This window comes from Phocoena phocoena, chromosome 3 (assembly GCF_963924675.1).
Source record: "Phocoena phocoena chromosome 3, mPhoPho1.1, whole genome shotgun sequence".
In the NCBI taxonomy this organism is placed as follows: Eukaryota; Metazoa; Chordata; class Mammalia; order Artiodactyla; family Phocoenidae; genus Phocoena; species Phocoena phocoena.
In genome coordinates, this window is record NC_089221.1 from 123,650,028 (window position 1) to 123,673,420 (window position 23,393).

A 23,393-nucleotide genomic window follows, 5' to 3' on the forward strand; every position below is an offset into this window, starting at 1 on the left:
CCCTGTCAAGGGTGGTTCTTTTTTAAAAAATTTTCTTTATTGGCAGCAATGTTAAAGAAAGTAAGATATTAAAGAGTCACTCATAATTGACCACAGTAACAACAGCTGTTTGAATTTTTACAGTTGACTTTTTTAGTTCTTGTCCAAATGTATAAGTATTTTTATTGGTTGTAATCAACTGAATTTGTGTTCTTTTTTTAAAAAATGTAGAATAAGATGTTTGTTTTCTTAATTATTATAAATGACTGTATTCATTCTGTTTATGTACCATAATTTTGGATGTTCCTACAATGTTAAACTTTTAGGTTGTTTTTAATTGTTTGTTCTTATAGACAACTCTGTAAGGTTTTTAACTGCTTTTATCAGGAGAATGTCAAAGAAGTCCTTTATGTGGATTGCCCGAGCTTCTCTATTTAGGTACAAAGCTAAAAGCCTATTTTTCCTGGCTTAGTTTTTCTTTATTTCTTTTATTGAGATAGATAGTGATAGTTTGTATTGTGACATTTTCATTTAGTATAATTCTATAAAGGTTATTTGTTTTCATTAGTTGTATTTCTTGGATGTCTTTTAACTCTTTATTTAAATAGTTTTTAAATGAATTATTATAAGAGGGTATATTGTTTGGCAAATTGCTTTTACCTGTTTGTTTTGTGCATATCTTAGGTCACAGACTATCTCGCTAAGTTCCTGCAGGTCACGGACTATATCTTCTATTTTTGATTCATTCCCTAAATTGCCAGTTACCTCTCACTGTATTTGTGGGCTGGCCTTATTAGTTCCAATCATCTCCTGGGCTACCTTCATTTTCCTATATAGCATGCTTTTGAATTTCCTGATGTTCTGTTTTCCTAATTCTTTCAAGTTTATGCAGGAAATATGAACCAATTTTATTTTTATACTTAGCAGATCGAATTTAAGAAGGAAGATCTGCTTAAACACACCTGAACGTTACTGAATTACTTTTTTTGATTATTCACATGAATGGTGCTTCTTCATAGGGCAGAGGTTTGAGAGTTGACTCAATTTCATGTTTACAATCTCACTTGAGTACCGTACAGCAGCAGGGTTGCCCTTAGCCCTGAGGTGCATTTTTGGAGAAACAAGAAGTAGTTTAGTCCTTGATGAACAGTTCTAATTCCACCTAACTACTCCGGGGCCTATGTTGCTCTCTGGGACCTGTCCTTCAACTTAAATCTCATCTTATCACCCAGAAAGTGAGTAAAAAAAATGTCAGGTAGGTAAGGTATATATCTCACATATCCACTTGGCCAGGTTTGCAGATATTTTCATTTTATTTTCAAAATAAATATTTGAGATTACTAAGACTTATACCAATTTTTATTAGATTAAAAATTGTATGCATTTATAATGTAAAACATTTTGGAAAATACTGTTTTTCCTATACCATTTCAAGAACTAAAAATTATATTCTGTGCTGTTTGATTCTAACACATAGAGTTTTAATGCAATATTAGATAAGTTTTTTGTTTTTAAGTAAGGTAGTTCATTTTGTGTATCAGCTAGTGTCAGGGAGAGACAGCACATTAAAGGTATTTTTCATTCCTAACAATGCAGCCACTGTAACATCATTAGAAGCTCATTGTAACTTTATTATTTTAGTGAAAGTTGCTTATCCCTTAGAGTTTATTTGAAACCCTCAATATAATTCTTTTTTGCCAAAAATATGCTGCTCAGTAGTGAGTCTTGGATATTCCAGTGATCTTAAGATTTTAATAAGATTCCTTATTAATATTTTGTCAGTTGATGCCTATATTTTCTTTTTTATAGGAGAGACGATAATAAAGACATTGATTCAGAGAAAGAAGCTGCCATGGAAGCTGAAATTAAAGCTGCCCGAGAAAGGGCCATTGTCCCTCTGGAGGCCCGAATGAAGCAGTTCAAGGACATGCTGCTAGAGAGAGGGGTCAGAAAACAATCTTTGGGGGAGATATTTCTGTTTTGTATAAGTAATATAAATATGTCTTGCTAAAAGGTCAAATCTAAGGTTAGTGCTCATGTTGTGGGGGGCGGATAAGGGAAGCCTGTCAAATCACTGTACTCTTTCAAACAGCCTTTTTCCTGGCTAATGATATCATGTTTAACTAGATGCCATTTTACTGTCCTTTTAAGTACAAATAACATTTAACATTTATTGGGTCATTAAATTTTGGTGAGTAATATAAGACGAATATTAACATTACAGAATGGCGGACTACACGGAATAGGTAAGGTATATGTGATTCTTTTAATATCTACAGAATGGCTTTTGGTTAAAGGAGAACTGGTACTTTATGATATTACTGTTAATGAAGCTTAATTGAGAAGGGATTTCAACCTCTTGTTTATATTCACAGATTCATTTGAGTAAGTAAAATTGTTCAACTTTAAATCCCAACATTGTTCACAAGGTTGGAGCAAGCTTGGGAAATCAAAATGCAGATCTTCAAGGCTTTTTCTGATGTACTGATTTTTAAAATGTCACACAGTAGTGGTTATTTTAATGAGTAATTAAGTGTTTGTTATTTCTGTATAATATAGAAATGTTCAGAGCCAATTAGTGTGGAAGTGTGCTATTGCTAGCTTCCCACTGCTTGTCATTTATTAGTGATGGAAACGGCAGTATGGCTTTTATTATGTGTCCTTTTTAAGCAGATGTCCTGTAGATTTCAAGCAAAATTATATGACCTTTCTGTTTTTAGAGCCAACTTAATTATGAGGCAATACATTTTTTTATTTTAAAGGTGTCTGCTTTTTCAACATGGGAGAAGGAGTTACACAAGATAGTTTTTGATCCTCGGTACTTATTGCTTAATCCAAAAGAGAGAAAACAGGTAAAAGGAAAATAACAGTATTTAAGTAATGTATACCCCTTGCCAGCACAGTTTTTTAAATTAATTAATTAATATAAATTTATTTATTTATTTATGGCTGTTTTGGGTCTTTGTTGTGGTGCACCAGCTTCTCATTGTGGTGGCTTCTCTTGTTGTGGAGCACGGGCTCTAGGCACGCAGGCTTCACTAGTTGTGGCACGTGGGCTCAGTAGTTGTGGCACGTGGGCTCTAGAGCACAGGCTCAGTAGTTGTGGTGCATGGGCCTCGGTGCTCCGTGGCATGTGGGATCTTCCCGGACCAGGGCTCAAACCCGTGTCCCCTGCATTGGCAGGCAGATTCTTAACCACTGCGCCACCAGGGAAGTCTCCAGTATAATTTTTAAATTGTAAGGGATAAAGTACGATCCTTTATTTTTCTAACATAGTACTTTAAGAACAGTTTCATACCTTAGAACATAGTGATCCTTTGTGTGGACATTTCTGCCTCAGAAATACTTGGATTCTTTTGCCATTGTGGACATGGCTTTGCCTCATGCACATTTTGTCCTTATGCTTCATACATACTGATGTTATACCAAGGTTTCAGGGTCATTTCACATGCCTCTATTAACTTAGTTTTTACTGGTCAAATGATGCAAATTTAGTGTAGAAAAATAGCAAAATACAGATGAGTAAAAAGGAATAAAACCTACCTCCAATCATTTCCAGCTGATAGGCCCATTGTTGAATACTTGACCCTTCCCAACTGTTAAGTGCTAATATACATATACATATATGTGTCTGTATTGTAGATAGACAAGACTCAGCGTGTTTTTATCTCACACATGCTACCCACACAAAGTCCACATCTATTAAGTGGCAACTGTTAAAATGTCTTTTCATCGTAAACTTAGAGTAATAATGGACGCTTCAAGGTCTCTACTGAACTAATACGAATTATAAGAACTAGAGTTAACTTGTTACTGAGCTGCCATTTATTTCCACGATGATTCAGTGACACATACCATCTCATAGTGATTGCTGCTTCCTCTAAAGTCTTGCACACTTCCAACTTATATAATTCCTGAATTACCTGGACTACCCTGACAGTCATTTCTGTAAAATGGTGAGTATGTCGAACCACTTGCTATAGTGCTGTTGAGCTACACGATTTCATTTGCTAGAGGTAGTGTCCATCTTCCATGTTTATAGTTTAATGGTTGTAATAATTCTCTGCACAGTTTGTACCATTATGCATGTAGGTCTAATCATAGACATTTTATGAAGAGATGAAATTTACAGTGTACCAAACATGTATTTTAGATTCATAATAGGAAGACATGACTTTCAATATGTATTTGCATCTGTGTTTCATGCACTGTAGTCTTTTTTATTTTAAACTATTTGTGTGTGATGGTCTCATTTTCACCTCAGTTGATGGCCCTATCAAAACCTATAAATTAGCTTGATTCTTTACTTTTCCCCACTGTGCATTTCAAGTCTTATCAGCAAAATCTACCTCCAAAACCTTTTCTAAATTATTTACCATTTATTTACCTCTTATTTACCATTTCCCTTGCTATACCCTAATTCAAGGTACCATGGTCATCTGTGTGGCCCCTAATTGATCTCCTTGCCTCCTTCCATTCTTGCTCTCCTCTGTAGTCAAGTTCTTTTTCCACACAGCAGCCAGGCTAATTTTAAAGTTTGACAAGTTAAGGCACTGTTCCCTTACTTAAAAAATGTGCATTGCATACTATTTCATTTAGGATAAAATTGAAACTTTTTTTCGTGACCTATAAGATTCTACATACACTCATGTCTGCATACTTCTCAAGCCTCTTTTTTTATGTTCATTTATTCTAGCCACGCTGGCCTTGATATGCCTTGGCCAATACAGGCATATTCTGGTACTTATTAGTCCCTTTTCCTGGAATGTTCTTCCCCTAGGTGTTTGCATAGCTGACTAAATCATTACATTCAGATACTTGACCAGGTGCCTTCTGATTAACCTGTCTCTTTGCCTTCTTTACTTTCTTTGTAGCACTCAGAATTCTATCTAAAATTACCTTAACCATCTGTCTTTTCCTACCACAGAGGGCAGGAACTTTGTTTTGTTGATTGCTCTGTATGTGGTACCTGGAACAGTGCTTTAACCTGAATATCCCTGAAGACTTAACTTTAAAACTTTTATGACTTTTACTCTTCATGGCACCGAATGTTGCAGTTTCTGAGTTAAATTACCAGTGCATATTGAGAACTAAAATTCTTTTTTAATTTTGAAGGCATTTTATAAGCTGGTGGTATTATTAACTCCTTAATAGAGTTACAGTTAAAAAGAGAAAAAGTATCAAGCATTATTCTGTTTTAAATAAAAACTCAAAGGTTCTCATACTTTTTGAGTAGAAATCTTTTTTTAAAACTGGAGTGTAAGGAATGAGGGAACGTAAAGCCGATTGTATTGGGAGGCATGGCACAAATAATTAGGAGAAACTTGGAAGCATACCAGAATTTCTAATTTTCTATGAGATGTTCATCTCAGAGAGTGAATCCTAACCTTGGTGTGGGATATCCTAGAGGAGGGGATATGAAGTTTTTTCCAGCTTCTGAAAGGAAACTTAATATAAATTCACTTGGCTTTTATTTATAATTTAGTACTTTTACAAGTAAGAAGTATATACTGAGATAGGAGAGGGGTTGGAAACAACACTCTTCCCCACTTCTGTTAGCCTGCAGGTACTTTCATGAGCTACTACAGTGCTATATTTAGAAGGTTTTGAAAATGACCTACATGCCTAGCAGGGGACTGCTGAGATAATTGTATATATTTCTATATAGCTTTTAAAGATTTGTGGATATATATGAACTTACCTGGAAAGAGGTCTTAAGTGTTTAAGTATTTATTTATTTATTTGTTTGGTTGCGCTGGGTCTTTGTTGTGGCAGGGAGGCTCCTTAGTTGTGGCATGTGTGTGGGATCTAGTTCCCTGATCAGGGATCGAACCCAAGGTCTTAAGTATTAAAAAAAAAAATCTTTTTCTGTTTTCCTTTTTCCAACACGTGCATGCACATTTTTAAGGAGCCACAGAGTTCTTTAAGATATGTTTGGAAAAATATTAGAGTGTTTTATCTTCCAGAAGACATTTCTTTCAGAGCCTTCTGACTTTGTTCAGTCTGGACTGGTTGCCCTCAACACCTGATGTACAGCTGTCATTTTTGAGGATGACAGCTCTTGATCATCATCCTGGGGATTTCCTTCATCTCTTTTTTTGTGGAGGGGGAAGTTTACCTGTCTCCTGCATTGTATGTCGTTTCTTTCTTGGTTTACTCTCTTCTAATGCATTCTATCTCTGTAGTAGCTTCCTGAGAGAATGTGCATGGGAAATAAATTTTTGAGGCCTTATATATTTGAAAACACTTTTATTGTACCCTTATTTGGAATTGTTTGGCTTGCTAAGGAATTTGAAGTTGGAAATCTTGTTCCTTCAGGATTTTGAAGGCATTGCTCTGCATATAGTTTTCACTGTTATTTTTGGAACTTCTGTTTATTACTTGTTCCCTTGTATGTGGACCTTCTTATTTTTTCTGTAACATGTAGTATCTTCTCTTAGTCTTCAGTGTTCTGAAATTTCATGGTGATTTTGTATGGCTGGTGGAAGGGCCCTTTGTGCTAGGCACTTGGTGGCCCTTCCAATGTAGAAACTTTTATCTTTCAGTTCTTAGATTTTCTTGCATTGCTTTTTTGATTTCCTTCCAGCTGCTTTATTTTTCCATTCTGGGCCAGAGCATTTGTGCTCTGGGCTGGTCCTCAGAGTTTCGTATCATTCCTCTCTTGTTTTCTATCTCTGTCTTTTTAAAAAACTTTCTGGATGATTTTCTCAACTTTATTGTCTAATAACCCTTCAGGTAGATTTTTTATTTTCTTTGTCATGCTTTAGGAGTTCTTTTTTTGTTGAGTTTTCTTGTTTCATGGTTGCAATGTCTTAATTTTATGATATAGTTTAGGATTTTTTTCTTATTTTTCATTTTCCTGTATAGTCTCTCTTTCCCCTAAGGTTTTTCTGTCTTGGTCTCTTTTTTTCATGTTGGAGAGTATCCTTAGATGTCTTTGTGGACCCTAACTGCTGATGATTAAGAACAAGGCACTAAGATGCTATATGGGCACTCTTAGCATCTGGGTGGGCTCTCATGATTGTTGGCTTTACTGTAGAACAGTGGTTCTCAACCAGGGTATTTTTGCCCTAGGGGACATTTTTGTTTGTCACAACTGAGGGAGTGCTGCTGGCATCTTTTGGCCAGCGATGCTGCTGAACATGATCTGGTCCAAAATGTCAAAAGTGCTGAGGTTGAAACCTCCCCCCCCACCCAGCCGCCCCGCTGTAAGGTGATTTAGGCTGGTTTGTTGCGATCCTGCAGAGCACGTAATTTTTAGGCTGGTTAGATCCTGGATAAGGACTTTTAGTCTCCTTGCTCTTGCTGCATTGGTTCTGAAAGAACTGTGTCTTGGTATGTGGTAAGTAACTGCTTAATTCCCTGTTTTCTCAATCTGGTACGCCTCATTCTTAATTTATGTTACCCCAGACCAGAGAGAGTGTTTTGCCTTTTAGAACAAGGGTCAGCAAATTTTTAACATAAAGGGTTAGATAATAAATATTTTAGGTTTTGTGGGCCACGTGGTCTCCATCATGCTTGTGTAACTCTACTGTTGTAGTGTGAGAAGACCCACAGATTTATGTAAAGGAATGAGCATGACTGTGTTCAAATAAAGCTTTATGGACACTGAAATTTAAATTTCATTTAATTTTCGTGTATCATGAAGTTTTCTCTTACTTTCCCCAACCATATAAAAATATCAAAACTATTCTTGTGCTGTAAAGAAAGAGGCAACAGGCCAGATTTGGCTAGCAGATTGCGATTTGGTAACCCTTACTCTAGAGAATAACCCCTTGCCTTACTGAGTTTCAGGAGTGTCAGTGCCCCAGATACATAAAGTTGACAACGAGGATCTAGTGGTTAAACTGCTTCTTAAAAAGCTTTATTGTAGCATTACCCTATCCTCACTTCATGGGTATCTGGTGCTATCAATTCTGGAGCTGTTTGAGGATTCTCTAATTTACAAAATTGGTTACTTTGTTTTCTTGACTGCTGGTTTAGGGCCAGCTTTCTTGTGTCTGCCAAATCCTTTATCACCTCTCCATGTGCTTTTCAGCTTCCAGAGTTGCTATTTCTTTTTTCCACATTTCTCTGTTCTTATTGGTTTGTGACTTCAAAAGTTCATCATCTTGACTATACATTATTAAGTGGGAAAAAATATATAGAATATGTGTAAAGCAAGATTACATTTTGGGTGAAAATAATTATGTCTTAAAGAGAAGCGGGGGCTTCCCTGGCGGCGCAGTGGTTGGGAATCTGCCTGCCGATGCAGGGGGCGCGGGTTCGTGTCCCGGTCCGGGAGGATCCCACATGCCGTGGAGCGGCTGGGCCCGTGGCCCATGGCCACTGAGCCTGCGTGTCTGGAGCCTGTGCTCTGCAGCGGGAGGGGGCACAGCGGTGAGAGGCCCGCATACCGCAAAAAAAAAAGAGAAGCAAAGATTCTACACTTTGGTATTTAGATTACCTATATGAAAGACTAACTTGTCAAATTGGTTTATTTTTGTAATAGGTATTTGATCAGTATGTAAAGACCAGGGCAGAGGAAGAACGCAGGGAAAAGAAAAACAAAATAATGCAAGCCAAGGAAGATTTCAAAAAAATGATGGAAGAAGCAAAATTTAATCCAAGGTATATGGTTTATTACTATCAAATATTGAAGTATATATATATTTTCTCCTAGATCAGTTGAATATATATATGTGTGTGTATACACACGCACACACACACACACACACATCTTTTGGACTTCTGGACATGAAAAACTTCTTGTTTCATTATTGGTTTCTGCCTTTCTAAGAATCTTCGTTCTTTGGAGGGAATCCCTGGTGCTCTGTGAGGCATGGTTTTCAAGAAAGGGTACCTTTGTTTTAAAAGCTTCCCTCTGAGAATAAGTTTCCTTCTCTGGAAACTGGTAAATGATTAAAAACCTGTCCCTGTCTTCTTTAAGTTTTACATATAATGAATTGCAGAGTGGGAACATTATTTTGATTGAATTGAAGTGGTGAAGGACCTTTCATTTCAAAAATTTCGAAGTGTCTAGATTATTGTCTGACATTTTCATTTAATTGTTAATATATATTGAATATACGTAAAGGGCTAAAGAAAAGGAGACATTTTAAACTTATGTGCTTAGCATTATAATAATAATGGCATCAGTTATTGGATATTTTAGATAGATGTATGAACTTACACATATATGCAGTTAAAGTACATGCATATGTGTGTGTATATTATCTCATTCAGTCTTCAAAACAACCAGTGTGATTTAGGTGCTCATATCCTACCTATTTTACAGATAAGGAAAGTAAGATATATGCAAATTAGGTAACTTCCCTGAGTGAATGTGGGATTTCAGCTAGGTTCCAGTATTACACAGAATAGTCAAGACAGGGAGAATCACTTTCTTGTAGAGATATTAAGTTGCTTTGAATATACAAGAACATGGAGAATCTCTAAAACTATGGGGTAGAATCATGGAGTCTCTGGGTTAAATGGCACTTTTTATAAAAGTTTATCTTGTTTAAACAGTTATTTTTGTCAGTGGAGACAGGGAAGAGTATTGTTGTTTGGAAAAGTGTATTTGGTACACTTTTTCAAAAGTGTATATTTGAAAAATGAAGGGAAACTTAATGGTGTTATTAATACAGATTTCATATAAGCAAGCTGAGTATTTGTGACCATAAAGAATGTAATATTCTTCAGAGGTTAACAGAGTTTCAGACTTTCCAGGGGGTCTTAGGCTTTTTCTTAATCAAAAGGGTAAGTTCATGGGTCAATGCAATTGCGACTGGGTTATAAAAGACGTTTTGGAAGGCAGTTGAGGAAATTGGAACATGAATTGGTATTATATAATATTAGAGATTAGCAATTTTCTTGGATATTGTGGTTATGGAAGAAAAAGGATTTAGCCTCAGGAGATGTATGCTGAAATGTTTATAGATGGAGTCTCATGATGTCTACAGGTTATTTTCAAATGATTCAGCAAAATATATCTATAAAAACCCTTTATGGGTCTGGGAATAATTGAGACTCCAATGAGATTTCTCTTTTGTGGATTTGACAAATTAAGTCTTGCTGTATCACAGTACCCTACTGATACTCTTTTGGGGCAGATAGAATTGTTGAAGTGATCTTTACTATGCAGGTTACTTCAGAAAGTAAAACCATCAGGCACATAACTGGAAGTCTTAGCACTTGGGGCATTGTGCTGTATTGCTAAGTTGATGCATTTTAATACTAGCATAGAGATTAGGACCAATTTTAGTAAGTAGTAGAAAACAGAGCAAAAACTTAAAGTTGAGAAAATACCGTCCATAGACCTACTTTGAATTGGGAAAAGACCACTAACTGTTCTTCAGTACAGTTCATAGATATAAAGCACTGGAGTTTATTCCAAGGGAAGGAATGGCTGGGGAGAATTACCTAACTTTAGTGCCTGTTTCTTCTATGTCATTTTTCTTTTTTAATGGAAATTTCAGGTGTACCTCCTATGGTCAACTGCGAGTCACTATACTCTTTCCCATCCTCTACCACCAACCAACTATCCACCTCATTTTTTTCCTGCAAAAGATTCTCTACCTTGTCTGTTATAAAATAGCATTTTTGGAATTAAAAGATGAGTTATATGAAAACATCTGTATGGGAATCTAATGCTAAAACTTCATTTTAGTCTCTTCTGGTAAAAAATAGATATATTTTACATATTTTTTTAACCTATTCTAAATAATATAAATATGTATAAAATAATTGAATTCTCACTTTTATACATTGATTTTACATTTTAAAAAGTTTATTTAATCATAGTAATAATTACTTTTTTGTCTTAAAATTATAAAGCAAGGTATACTTAATTTATCATGAAAAGAAAATAGATTTAATGGAGTACATATTATCCCTTTTCTGGGGTATGCATTTTTATTTTACCATATAATTTTATTATGGTTACATATCCATTGTATGTATATGTGTGGTTACATACCCAGTTTTGCAATGTATCCTTTTGTTAAAAACATTGAATTAATGAAGTTAGATATTTTGAGTAATACCAGTTGCATATAAAAAGATTGTTAGAATCTGGCTTTGGTTAGCAAAGCTTAAAAATAGCAAATGTTAGCAGTGAGTAGTACGCCTGTTCTTCAGTTGATGTTTTAAACTCTAAATTCTAAAGTTAACCAGCCAGTTTTTTCTTGATAATTAAAGTAGTAATTTAATCTTTGTGTTAATACCTAAGCGGAGGTGTTTTATTTTTGAATTGAGATAAGTAGTTTTATAGGGGAAAGTAAGCTTTATTCTTCACCTCTAAAAATGTGCTAAATATGGGAGTGTTTATTATAAGAGTGAATTCTTATTATGTAAGGTGAAATATATGAAAGCATTATAAATGCCTTTTATTCATGAAGAAACTTTTTTAATACTTAGTTTCATTAGCCCTCATAGACCTTAATTTTCCATATCTCTGCTGGAACTCCCTAATTGTTCATCCATTAAGATCATGTCTTTGAACATATTTTTTAATTCTTCCAGTATAATTATAATAGTTTTTTTTTTGTTTTTTTTTTTTTGTGGTACACGGGCCTCTCACTGTTGTGGCCTCTCCCGTTGCGGAGCACAGGCTCTGGATGCGCAGGCTCAGCGGCCGTGGCTCACGGGCCCAGCCGCTCCGCGGCATGTGGGATCCTCCTGGTCCAGGGGCACGAACCTGCGTCCCCTGCATCGGCAGGCGGACTCTCAACCACTGCGCCACCAGGGAAGCCCAATTATAATAATTTTAAAGGATTTGTCTGTACCTAAAACAACATCTGGGCATCCTGGGATAATTTCTATTGGCTTAAAAATATTTTTCCATATGGATCCCATGTTTCTTTGTATGTTTAGTGATTTTTAATTGAATATTGGAAATTGTGGATAATAGGTAGAGACTTGAATCTGTTATCTTTCTCTCAAGAGTGTGTATTCTTATTTTAGCAGGCCAGTTACAGGCCAGTCACTTTAAGTTTAGGTTTGAGTTTATGCTTTGTTAGTATGGATCTCAGAAAATGGAAGGAGTTTTTGTCAGACTTCCGACTTTGTCTCCCTTGTGGATCTTTTGTGGGCTTTGTTGTCTTAATATTGTTCTTTTTCCAGCACTACTCAGTGTCTGGTATCTCTTTTTTGCTCTTAAGCATGTAGCAGTTTGGTACCGGGAGTGGTCTTTCTGCTGTCTTATAGCTTGGCCTTGGCTATCTACTTATTCATGAGGGATTTCGAAATGGTATTCTTCTGGGGTAGTACCCTTTTTCTATAGCTTATTCCTCTGCCATTTTAGCACTGAAACTCTGATCTCTGCTGCTTCTAGCTCATTGGGACCACTGTACTCTGCCTGGACTCTACCTCTTTGCATTTTGGGAAATTGTCCTGAGGCACAGTGCCACGGGGCTTCTTACCTCAGTCTTACTCTACCTGTTGTCCACTGCTTGAAATCAATTGCCTCATATATTTTGTCTGGATTTATAGTTGCTTATGGAAGGAGAGCTAATTCAATAAGAGTTACTCCACCATGAATGGAAGCAAGAACTCAGCCTCATCTTAGGGTGGAAATAGATGGACCCTTTAAGTCTCTTGAAGTACACAAATTCTTTGCTCTCAGATGTCTATCCCCCTAACACTATGCTGATAGTATACAGATCTCTAACCACATTTTCACTCTTTAGCCCTTTCACTCCTTTCTGTAGGCAGATTTGGGACTCATTGTCTTGTTGGCACATATTCTTACTGGGAAGATGGTATCGTCTGCTATACCTTTCTACAAGTAGAAAAAGCTCTACCAAAGTTAGCACACTTGCCATTTTGTTACAGAGCTACTTTTAGTGAATTTGCAGCCAAGCATGCTAAAGATTCAAGATTCAAAGCAATTGAAAAGATGAAAGATCGAGAAGCCTTGTTTAATGAATTTGTGGCAGCTGCAAGGAAGAAAGAGAAAGAAGATTCGAAGACCAGAGGTGAGAAGGTAAGATGGTTTTAGTTCCAGTGGTGTGATTGATGGGAGTGTGAGTGGGAAGGGACTGAACTGGTGCTGCGTTTCTAATCTCATTCATGGGCATACATAACAGGACCCACATTTATTGTTTAGCTTTTTAAGTTAACTTTTACAGTTGTTTATATTATCACTTCACTTCAATGATGCATACATTTTAGTAGTGTCGCTAAGCTGCATAGGTTTTCTTTAAATTTTATTAATACTAGGATGCCCAATAAACCCAGAAGTGGTTATTAGGCCTATCTATTCACTGGTGCCTGCCTGCTAAGATTTCAAGGTTCTTTATAGGTAGTAACATTTAAGTTTTTCAAAAAGCTTCTTTATATTTTTTGCCCTCTAAAAAATAGCATTTTGGTGACTTTCTAATCTTTTAGTAAACATAGCTTACATATGAATTATTGCTTATCAGAATTAAAGGTCAGCTATTAAAGATTAATGAATTCCAAATGTCATTTGATAGTGGTGTCAGGAGTGGAGAGGAGCTCACCACTGAGGAGGCAGACTGGTAGGGAGGTGGCACCAGTGGTGCGTAAACCATCAAAACATGCAGCCAGTCTCCTTAGTGACCCTGTGTGCTTTGTGAATAGAGAAAAAGAACCTCTGAAGCTTTATCATTCTTGACATTTAAAATTGCCTCTTATTCTAGAAAGTTAAAATATTACAGATTCTTATTAAGAAATGTTGTTATGGAAGTAACACCACTCTTATTGGGAGGAAGCCTCTTTCATTGAAAATAGCAACAGTATTAGGTGAAATAACTTTTGTCAGAAATAACTGAAATTTCCTGATTATCTGGTTTATTATGCTTCAAGGTAGATTTTTCGAGAATTATTTCACTGTTGACTGTCTTTGGTAAATGATTATGCTTCTCAGAGGAAATGTGCACGGTTGAGTTCTGCATAAACATTTTGACTGTTGAATTAGAATCATGTCAATGAATTGTTTGCTACTTTTGACTTTTAGTAAGAACCTTTTTTTTTTAAAGAAAACCAAGTAAATAAATGATTGATACTGTATGATTGCTTTTAAATAAATGGAATGTTTTTCTCTTTGCATTTGTAACTAATGTTCTCTTTCTGAACACTTTTTTTGGTAATTATTTTATGTATTCTGTTTTATAACAAGTGGATAGACTTTACAGTTTTGTGCTGTGTGGCCTGTCAATCAGTTTGGTCTGACAGCTGTCAATCACTGCTGTGCAAAGTATTATGGGATTCTCTAGTGAGGAAAGAATTGATATCTCTCTGTGTGGTCACTTTAGCCTCCCACAGTTCCGGTACATTCCTTTTTTTTTAGTCTTTTTCCTTATGAAGTAATGAGAGTTGTGCCCAGGATGTGTTAATTAAAATAAGAAATTAAATAAACATTGCATCTAAATGAACTTAATATATTCAGCTTTACTTTCTTTTGATTGTAAAATTTGAATTCTCTAAATTAAAGGTTTATCTTTGTACTATTACATTGAAAAAAAAGGAAATTACCAAAGTAAAACTTTCTCAGCCAGTTTAAAGAATGCAAAATCAATTACTAACTTATGAAAGCAGAAATCTTTATAAAGGTTTAAATGTACTTTTTATACTTACATTTTGAGAAGTATCTGGTTAGTGAAGTTTTATCATTTCATGACTTTCACTGTGTATTTATTCTTATGAAATATATTGGCAGTACGTTTTTTAAAAATGGCATTTTAGCTGTGTGTAATTGAATAATAAACTGGTATATTGGAGTTTCTTTGTTCTTAAGATTCCTAACTGGCCTTTGTAACATTGAGACAATTGAATCAATAGCCGAATAGTAAAAATTTAAAGGTAATTACTTGCTGCGTCAAAAACCTGTGAAGGGCATTGACTTTTGGTGAAATCCTTTTTTCCCTTTAGTAGGCATTTTCGAGCTAAAGGGTGCAATCATCATTTTCATGTAGCTTTTCACTGGTAGTTTTATAAAAAATGCCCCCAAAGCTGTTTTACTGGATTATTTTGTTTACCAAAGTAGCTACCCTCTAGTTTTTGTTTATTTGATTATAATTTATTATTATTATTATAACCAATTTTTATTAAATTGTGTTTCAAATAATTTATTTTTTGGAACAACAGATTTGAAGTTGCATATAATGGCGTTAATCCTCTTATGAAGTTGGCATTTTTCTCTCTTCCCTCTCTTTTGAATTAGCTGCTGAGCAATTTTTGTTTCAGTACATTTGGCTGAGGAAACTATTTCTCCCTTTTTAACTAAACAGCTTAGTTGGTAAGGTACTTCCATTTTTGGAGAGAAGAAAATAGGGACAGTAGGACCTTGAATTGTTGCTAATGGAAATTGACATTTATGCAGTTGTTAAATAATTCTTCTCATATAAAAAGCAGCTTCAAAAAAAAAAAGCTTCAGTAAGCCATTTGTAGCCTGTCATGGTAATATCCACAGTGAAAGAAGTTAAATTTTATTTAAAGTTCACTTTGTTTATACATCATATATTTTTTAAACTATATGATAATTATTTATAGGCTTCATGTCTAATGTTTGAAATATTTTTAAGTTAATGTGAATTCTTATGGCTTAGAAAGATTCCTATTTGATGCAGCTTACATGTTTTATTTAACATAAATTTTGCCTTCTAGTTATCCCATGCATCTGGGAATTTGGTGTTCATTGTGTCAGATACAAAGTTAGACAGATGAACAGAAAAGTTGTGTTACATCGCTACCTCAAGTATAGTTTCTTTATTGCCATCTTGAAATATTGGGCTTATGAGTTATTTCTCATTAATCCTAACAGTCAAGAGCCAAGTTAGGTGAGTGGAGAAATCCACAGCTGAATAGCTCATATTTTAAAAAGTTCTCTAATGCAGAAGCTCTGTTTTTTATAACCTTACAAGTGTTTTCTAGAAAGGACATCTACCTCCCTTTTAATCCTCTATTAGGAGAAATGAGGTTACAGCGAGAAGTGAGAGGGTTGGAATAGGCAGAAGGAATGATTCATTTATTTTGTGCCCACACAGAAATTCTGATTCCATTTCTAATTTCTCATTCCCTTGGTCAGGTAGGAAGGCAGCATGTTTAATTCCTATGGGGAGGAGAGGTTCTTGACCTGGTCAGAATCCTCTGTTGAAATGACTTTAGCTACCTCGGGTGTCTTCCCTGGTAGCAGTACATAATAATTTAAATGAGACTGAATTTTAGAAGAGGTCCTCAAAGTGCATAAAAACAAATGCCTTGTTTATTCTTTTCTTCTCTTATTAAAGTAAAATTTTTAACAATTCTAACAAATTTTTCCAGTTTTAACAATTTGGAAGAGACGTTCTAAGTATTGTATACGTTGACACTAAAAGGTTAATATTTAATACCTTTAGTATAATGTTACTAACTTGGTACTTGATTTGTTAAGAACGTTAATTTCATTGACACTTATATTCTGGTGAAGGCATACATGTTTAATGGCTAAAGAGCACAGGAAATCTGAATATAGTGTTTTTTTTAGAAATGACTAATTATGACCATAGAAATTCTATAATTTTCTTATATATAAAGGTAAAAACATTGCTTTTTTAAAACCAAAATATAAAAGTTTATTTTTTGTTTGTTTTTACACATTTGACAGTATAGTTTCAGATTTGTAATGAATAAAACTTGCTTTTTGTGCTCAACTGTTTCTAAATTCCCCTGTTAGTTTTAACAAACAGTTTTATTCATCTGCTTTTTAAAATATTCTTGCTATCTTGATGTTAAAGTATTTTTGCCATTAGTTCATAAGCCTGAATCTTACGGCAAATTCATATTCTTCATAAAAACATGACAGTTCTGAGATCAGAAGTTATAAACAACCTAAAAAAGTTATTTCTATATTTGAATAATTTCATTGAAGGATATGATTTATTTTGAATTTGGTAGATTTTAAATGAGAGCCTATATGTGTATTGATTTTTATATTTCTCATAAAAGAGCAATTCTGATATTCTTTTTTACTAAAATTCTGCTCTAACTGCATTAAAAAAGTTATTCTCATCTTTAAGGTAAGTGAACTTTTTTTCTAGTTGTAAACATTTATATATGAGGAATTTCTTATGGCATATTGTTTTCCTCCCACCTCACACCTGTTTTGAAATACAGATAAAATCAGATTTCTTTGAACTATTATCTAATCATCACTTGGACAGTCAGTCTCGATGGAGCAAAGTAAAAGACAAAGTAGAAAGTGATCCACGTTACAAAGCAGTGGATAGTTCATCAATGAGAGAAGACCTTTTCAAACAGTACATTGAAAAAATAGCCAAGGTAACCATTGTGTTTACTCATATAGTAACCATGGAATAGTAAAACTCTTAATTGCAGTGTAAAGCCATTTGCTACTGCTTTGGGTTTAGAATTTTTCTTGTTGGTATTCCTAATACTCTCTAGTAGTTGACTTTGAAATGAGTATTTAGGTATATTGGTTAAAAACTAGGTTTGAAATTTTGTATTTGGCCAACTAGTTATTCTGTAGAGGCATATTTTGATGGAGTTAGTAAGAAGGTTAATGTAATTTCACTTTTACAGAATTTAGACTCAGAAAAAGAAAAGGAGCTTGAAAGGCAGGCCCGCATTGAGGCAAGCCTCCGAGAAAGAGAAAGAGAGGTGCAGAAGGCTCGTTCAGAACAAACAAAAGAAATAGATCGAGAGAGAGAACAGCACAAACGAGAAGAAGCTATCCAGAATTTCAAGGCTCTTCTGTCTGATATGGTATTACTCTTTTGCTTTTTTCTCTGAAGTACTGGATGTTAGAAATCTATTACATTACCTTATTAGTGGACATTTTAATATTCTTTAAATTGACTCAGATATAATTTAGTAAGTTACCTATGAAGTATTTTAAAATTGAGTACTTGGTATTAACACCATTAGAATAGGAAAACCCTAGTTATTTAAAATTTTCAGAGGTTTGATGTTTTGTATAAAAATTCATAGTCTTTTAGTCTCAAAGCTTTTTAAAAAATTATCCTTGATGAAGTCATCTTAAATCATCACACACTTGCATGTCATAGTAATAAAGTGTGCTGAACATGAGTTCATCTTTAGATGATTTGGGTCATCATTGTGATGATCAGTTATTGTACATGTAGACGGTATGGAATGTAGGACTGGAGGTTTACTGACCCCTGGGATTTTTTTTTGAAAATCCTCCTGTATTATCCAGGGTTCTTGAGGTAGGTAGGGTTTTTTGTCCCTACACCGAATGCCCCCAGACCACTCTGCTGTTCTATTTGTTTTTTTCCTCTTCTCTTCGTCACTGTCTCTCCTACTGTTTCTTTTCTTTCTTTCAAGAAAGCTCTTCTCATCACTCCTGTTGCTTCTTCTGATTTCTTCCCTTGCTTCTGCTGATCTGTTTTCAATGACTTTTTTCTGTTCTCTGGGCAATTACAGTTGTTTCTTGTTTTCTGTCTCTGCCTCTGCTTCCCCCAAATTCATCCTCTTTATTGCAATCACAGAAGTCTTTGTAAAAAGCAAATCTGATGATTTTGTCACTCTCCCTGTTACTTGAAGAAGGTAAAGGTCCTCCCTACTTCTGGAAGTTCCCTACATTTCAAATTCAGTCTCCTTAGCATAATATAAGAAACTGTTCATTCCTTGACTCCCTACCTTCATATTACCTTATCCTCTGGTTTCCTCTCTTGCCCCCTAAGCTGTAGCCTTGCTGAACTTACCTTTAATGAACCATACTTAGTTTAATGAATGCTATCATTACACATGCCAATCCCTCCACCTACAGTGTTTTTATTTTTTTTATTATTATTATTTTTTTTTGCAGTACGCGGGCCTCTCACTGTTGTGGCCTCTCCCATTGCGGAGCACAGGCTCCGGACGCGCAGGCTTAGCGGCCATGGCTCACGGGCCCAGCCGCTCCGTGGCATGTGGGATCCTCCCAGACCGGGGCACGAACCCGTGTTCCCTGCATTGGCAGGCAGACTCTCAAACAATGCGCCACCAGGGAAGCCCTATAATGCTTTTAAATTTCCCACCACAGTGGCAAACTTTGTCATTCTTGAGGAGCACACTCAAGTAACTCTGTAAGGCTGATCGTGACCCATCTGGGCAGATTTGATCTCACTGTTGCCATTTACCAAACTTGTGCTCAGCATTATGCCTTTGCAGCACTTATTACATGTTAGTGCAGTTCTTTATCTTCCCTACAAAAAGTAAGCCCTTTGAAGGAAGACATAACTGTGTTATTTATTTAGTATTCCCAGTGCCAAGTTCAGTGTTCACCTGACATGGTTTTAGGTGCTTGATAAATGTTGTTAAGTCCCAGATTGAACTCAAGAAAAAATTTTTTTATCTGGTGAGCTGCTTGTGCTCTGAGATGGTATATTTCCTCTTTTATTTATATCCATTTCTACTACTAACAGAAGTTGGTAAGATGTTCAGTAGGTACCTAGGTACTTAAAGTTCTTAGGGACCAAGGTTGATGGGAGATATCTTCTCTTCATCCTTGCCACCTCTAAACCCATACTACATAACTTAGGTGAGCTCTGGGAGGTGAGATTTCTGGCTTAAAGAAGTAGATGTTCAGTGACTGCTTGACTAAGATGGAGTCATCAGAAACTTCTTTTATTAAGTGTATTGTTCCTAAACCAAATAAATGAGTCTTTTATTGATGAAATAATGAAAAGGTAAGTCTATTTGGTGATAGATACCATTCTCTATTTTTAGGTACGTTCTTCAGATGTGTCCTGGTCTGATACTCGGAGGACTCTTCGGAAAGATCACCGCTGGGAATCTGGATCCTTGTTGGAAAGAGAGGAGAAAGAGAAGCTTTTTAATGAACACATAGAAGCACTTACCAAAAAGAAGAGGGAGCACTTTAGGCAACTTTTGGATGAAACTTCTGCAGTAAGCGGCTCTTACTTTTCTACTTTAATCTAGGTGAATCTTTGTTAATAATTCCCAAAGTAAAACATTGATATGACTTTTAATGTCATTCTCTTTAGACCCATTACTGGAGTTCATGGGTTTTATGACACTTTCTTCTCTGATTTTTTTTTTTTTTTTTTTGCCGTACGTGGGCCTCTCTCTGTTGTGGCCTTTCCCGTTGCGGAGCACAGGCTCCGGACGCGCAGGCCCAGCGGCCATGACTCACGGGCCCAGCCGCTCCGCGGCATGTGGGATCCTCCCGGACCGGGGCAAGAACCCGCATCCCCTGCATCGGCAGGCGGACTCCCAACCATTGCGCCACCAGGGAAGCCCCTCTGATTTTTTTGTTCGTTTGCTTAAATAAAATGTTGATGGTACTTTCACTGTTCAGAAGTTACTTCCTTTTGCAGTTTTTAAGTTCATATCTGCTCCCTTAGTAATTCCATATGTCCTTAGCTGTGTGTGATCATTGATGCTTCCTGATGATAGAGTTAATAGATTCCTTCTTTTGCTCCATTTTCAATTTGGTACCGTGGCCCTCTTGTTTGGCAGTTTGTACCCTTTGTTCAGGTTTTGCTCCTATTTATCTGATCTCTCTTTGGTGATGGTTTCTTCAGAAGTTACGATGTTGCCCATGGAGATACAGGGTTTGCACGTGATTGTCTTAGGTCATCTTGAAAGTATGGCCATGAACATAACTCTTGTGGCAAGCCAACAAAAAGAAATTGCATTAAAGCTGCTTCCCTGTCCCTAACTTAGTCCAGTTATGCTTGGGCATTACAAGAGATTGCAGGTCAGTGTAATGTTATGTACCATATGTGCTGCAGTTTGATCCCCTCGATAAAAGTGAGTTCTATTTATGTTTTTTATTCACTTGTCTTTCAAAGATTACCTTAACATCCACGTGGAAAGAAGTAAAAAAAATCATTAAGGAAGATCCTCGGTGCATTAAGTTCTCCTCCAGTGACAGGGTAAGAAAATTTTGTCTGAGATTTACTTTCAGTTTATAAATATTAATTGGGTGCTTAATCAGCAGCATTAATATCTTGACTGAAATGAAGTTGATGGTTTTAAGGGAATAACTTTTAAGTGTATGAGAAATAAATCTGAATTTCAAGTTTATATTTTCTTTCTTGTACAGTATATTAACAAGACAGCACAAGAGGAACTTTAAAAATTTAATCCTTGGGGTTAAGCCTGTGTTTTGGGATCTTCTAAGAGACTAATGAAGCTATAGTTTTTATTTATTGTATAGCCAGGTCCCACTAGATAGATATTATTCAGCCTGGCAGTTGGTACCAGGCTATCAAAGTGCTTGACTCTTACAGCCACGCTAGCAGAAAAACATAACATGATTTCTAGTTCTTATATGCTCCAGAGACTTTGGAGTAGGGGAACCTCAGATGTGTGAGGTTTGTAGAAGCTGAGCTCTCTTCTGGTGCACTCTGGCTCCTGTGTAGGAGAGGAACTCACCAAGGGTCTGAAATAGTGAATGATGTCAAGGAAAGTGTAGCTTATTCCAGTCCATTTTGTCCCTCAGCCTTCATATGTTCCTTCTTCCCATCATTCTGTCCTGGTTGGTTTCTCTAGGTCTAGAGTCCAAATAGCCCATGATCTAATATTCTTCCCCCTCCTACTCCATTAGGTGGAATTTTAGATGTGTGGACCACAAAATATACGTGGTTGGAAAAGAGTGGTAGACGGATAGCTGAGAGAACCAGTCTCAGTCTCTAACTTTTCTGATTTTTAGAATTGATAATAAGGTCTTTTTTTTTTTTAAAGCTCAGAGTTTATACTTTGCTATTCCCTTACCAAGCTCCCTTACTGAGCTAAACGCTCAGTTGAACTTTAAAAGTTCTGCGCATTATCTTATAAATTATGCCACATTATTTTTGTGCTTGAAGATATAAATACAGTCTTTAGGAATGCACATTTAACCCTTAATTTCCTTATTTTTAAGAGTGTCTACCCCTTGAGGTTGTTATGAAGGGTAAAGGAGATATCTTATAAAACCCTCAGCACAGTGTAGCACATAGCAAGCCCTGAAGTTTTAGCTACTACTAATATATTATATGGTTTCTCATTCTTGCTTTTTCCCTTAAAAATGTACACTGCAGATTTTCCTTTTTAATGAATGTTACATGGATAAAACATACCTTATTTCCTTTCTCTTTTGAATTATTTTATGTCGTGACTTACAGGTTACTTGTTTAATAAATAATTGATACTAATTTTGGAATTAGTAGAATTTTCCCCCCTAATCTTATTGTCTTTTTGCAGAAAAAACAAAGAGAGTTTGAAGAATACATCAGAGACAAATACATCACAGCCAAAGCTGACTTCAGGACGCTTTTGAAAGAGACCAAATTTATAACATATAGGTGTGTGCAGTGAAATGTTTCATATCAGCAGTCATTGTCTTTACTAGTCCTTACTCTGATGGCCAAAGCATACTTTGCATTCACACACATGTTGACATTATTAATTTTTAGGAATAAGAAGAAGGCAACTTTATCAAAGATTGAATACAGCCCATATCTACCCTTACCTTTTTTCTTTCTTTTTTCTCTTTTTTTTCAAAGAAAGGGCCCAGATGTTAATTCTTATTTTGTGTTACCCACCCATCCAGTTTTTAAACATACTTTTGTTTTCACTTCACTGCTTTTTTAGAAATATTTCCAAATATTATAAGAATTGTATTTCATGAAGAGACTTAAAAAAAAAAACTTTCACTATCAGTTATCTTTGCCTCCTCTGAAGACTATTCAGTGTTCATTCTAAAGCTTGAAATCATCTTATTTGAGCTCAGCAAAAACATTTTTTCTCAGAGGAAAGCAGTTTGCTGGCTACTTTTAAATTAAAACTTTAAATTATAAAATCAGAGCTTTAAAACAAATCTTCTCTGTAACATACCCAGTAGTTCCCCACCCCCAGCAGGTTGTCATCGGGAGAGCAGCTTTACATTGCTTAGCAGTCAGTGTGCAGGAAACCATTTTTGTTTCATGCTCCAGCTTTTCTTCTTTTAAGAGAAAAATTTGAAATATCTTAATGAAGGGTATGTGCACGGGAGGATAGATAGTGCTGAGGGTGTGGTTTTTAGGTATTTTGTGATTGGATTTTTTGGTCAGGATCCTTAATGTTTTGCATCAGCTTGGGCTTTTAAATTAGATGTGAAGTAAGACTTCTTTCTACATTTTTATAGTTAATTTAGTGAAAGATGTGAAAGTGAAAGCTTGTGAAAGATGCTGGGATTGGCAGCCCCGCAGACTGAAGTCCTCTGTTCATCCACAGAACAGGTACAGCACGGGCAAGATTTACCCACCCACCCTCAGCCCTGATCTGGAGGGACCACCAGTAGGGGTGGGAGGGTAATTCAGTTTCTGAGGCCCTTTCACTCCTTGGAGTCTTTGCTGAGGCGACTTACAAAGGTGACCACTGCAGTGAATTTTTCTTAAAAAAAAAAAAAAAAAAAAAAAAATGGAAACACAATTAGGAACTAGATGGACATTTCCAGCTCATTTCTGAAAGACCTATGAACA

The 23,393-nt window shown here is 35.8% G+C and overlaps 1 protein-coding gene across 14 annotated transcripts in view; it reads left to right on the top strand.

Moving 5' to 3' along the window:
• TCERG1 (transcription elongation regulator 1) overlaps positions 1 to 23,393 on the top strand; it is a 60,458-nt gene that overhangs the window by 35,950 nt on the left and 1,115 nt on the right. For 8 of the 14 annotated variants that reach the window (XM_065875469.1, XM_065875456.1, XM_065875459.1 and 5 more), the window contains 9 exons: positions 1,789 to 1,924; positions 2,742 to 2,831; positions 8,471 to 8,589; positions 12,796 to 12,946; positions 17,077 to 17,241; positions 17,503 to 17,685; positions 19,654 to 19,833; positions 20,742 to 20,825; positions 22,135 to 22,235. In XM_065875469.1, the coding sequence (XP_065731541.1) occupies positions 1,789 to 1,924; positions 2,742 to 2,831; positions 8,471 to 8,589; positions 12,796 to 12,946; positions 17,077 to 17,241; positions 17,503 to 17,685; positions 19,654 to 19,833; positions 20,742 to 20,825; positions 22,135 to 22,235 (1,209 nt within the window). Of the gene's footprint in view, positions 1 to 366; positions 418 to 1,788; positions 1,925 to 2,741; positions 2,832 to 8,470; positions 8,590 to 12,795; positions 12,947 to 17,076; positions 17,242 to 17,502; positions 17,686 to 19,653; positions 19,834 to 20,741; positions 20,826 to 22,134; positions 22,236 to 23,393 lie in introns of all 14 variants that reach the window. The other 6 variants (XM_065875454.1, XM_065875457.1, XM_065875460.1 and 3 more) reach the window with 3 other exon arrangements.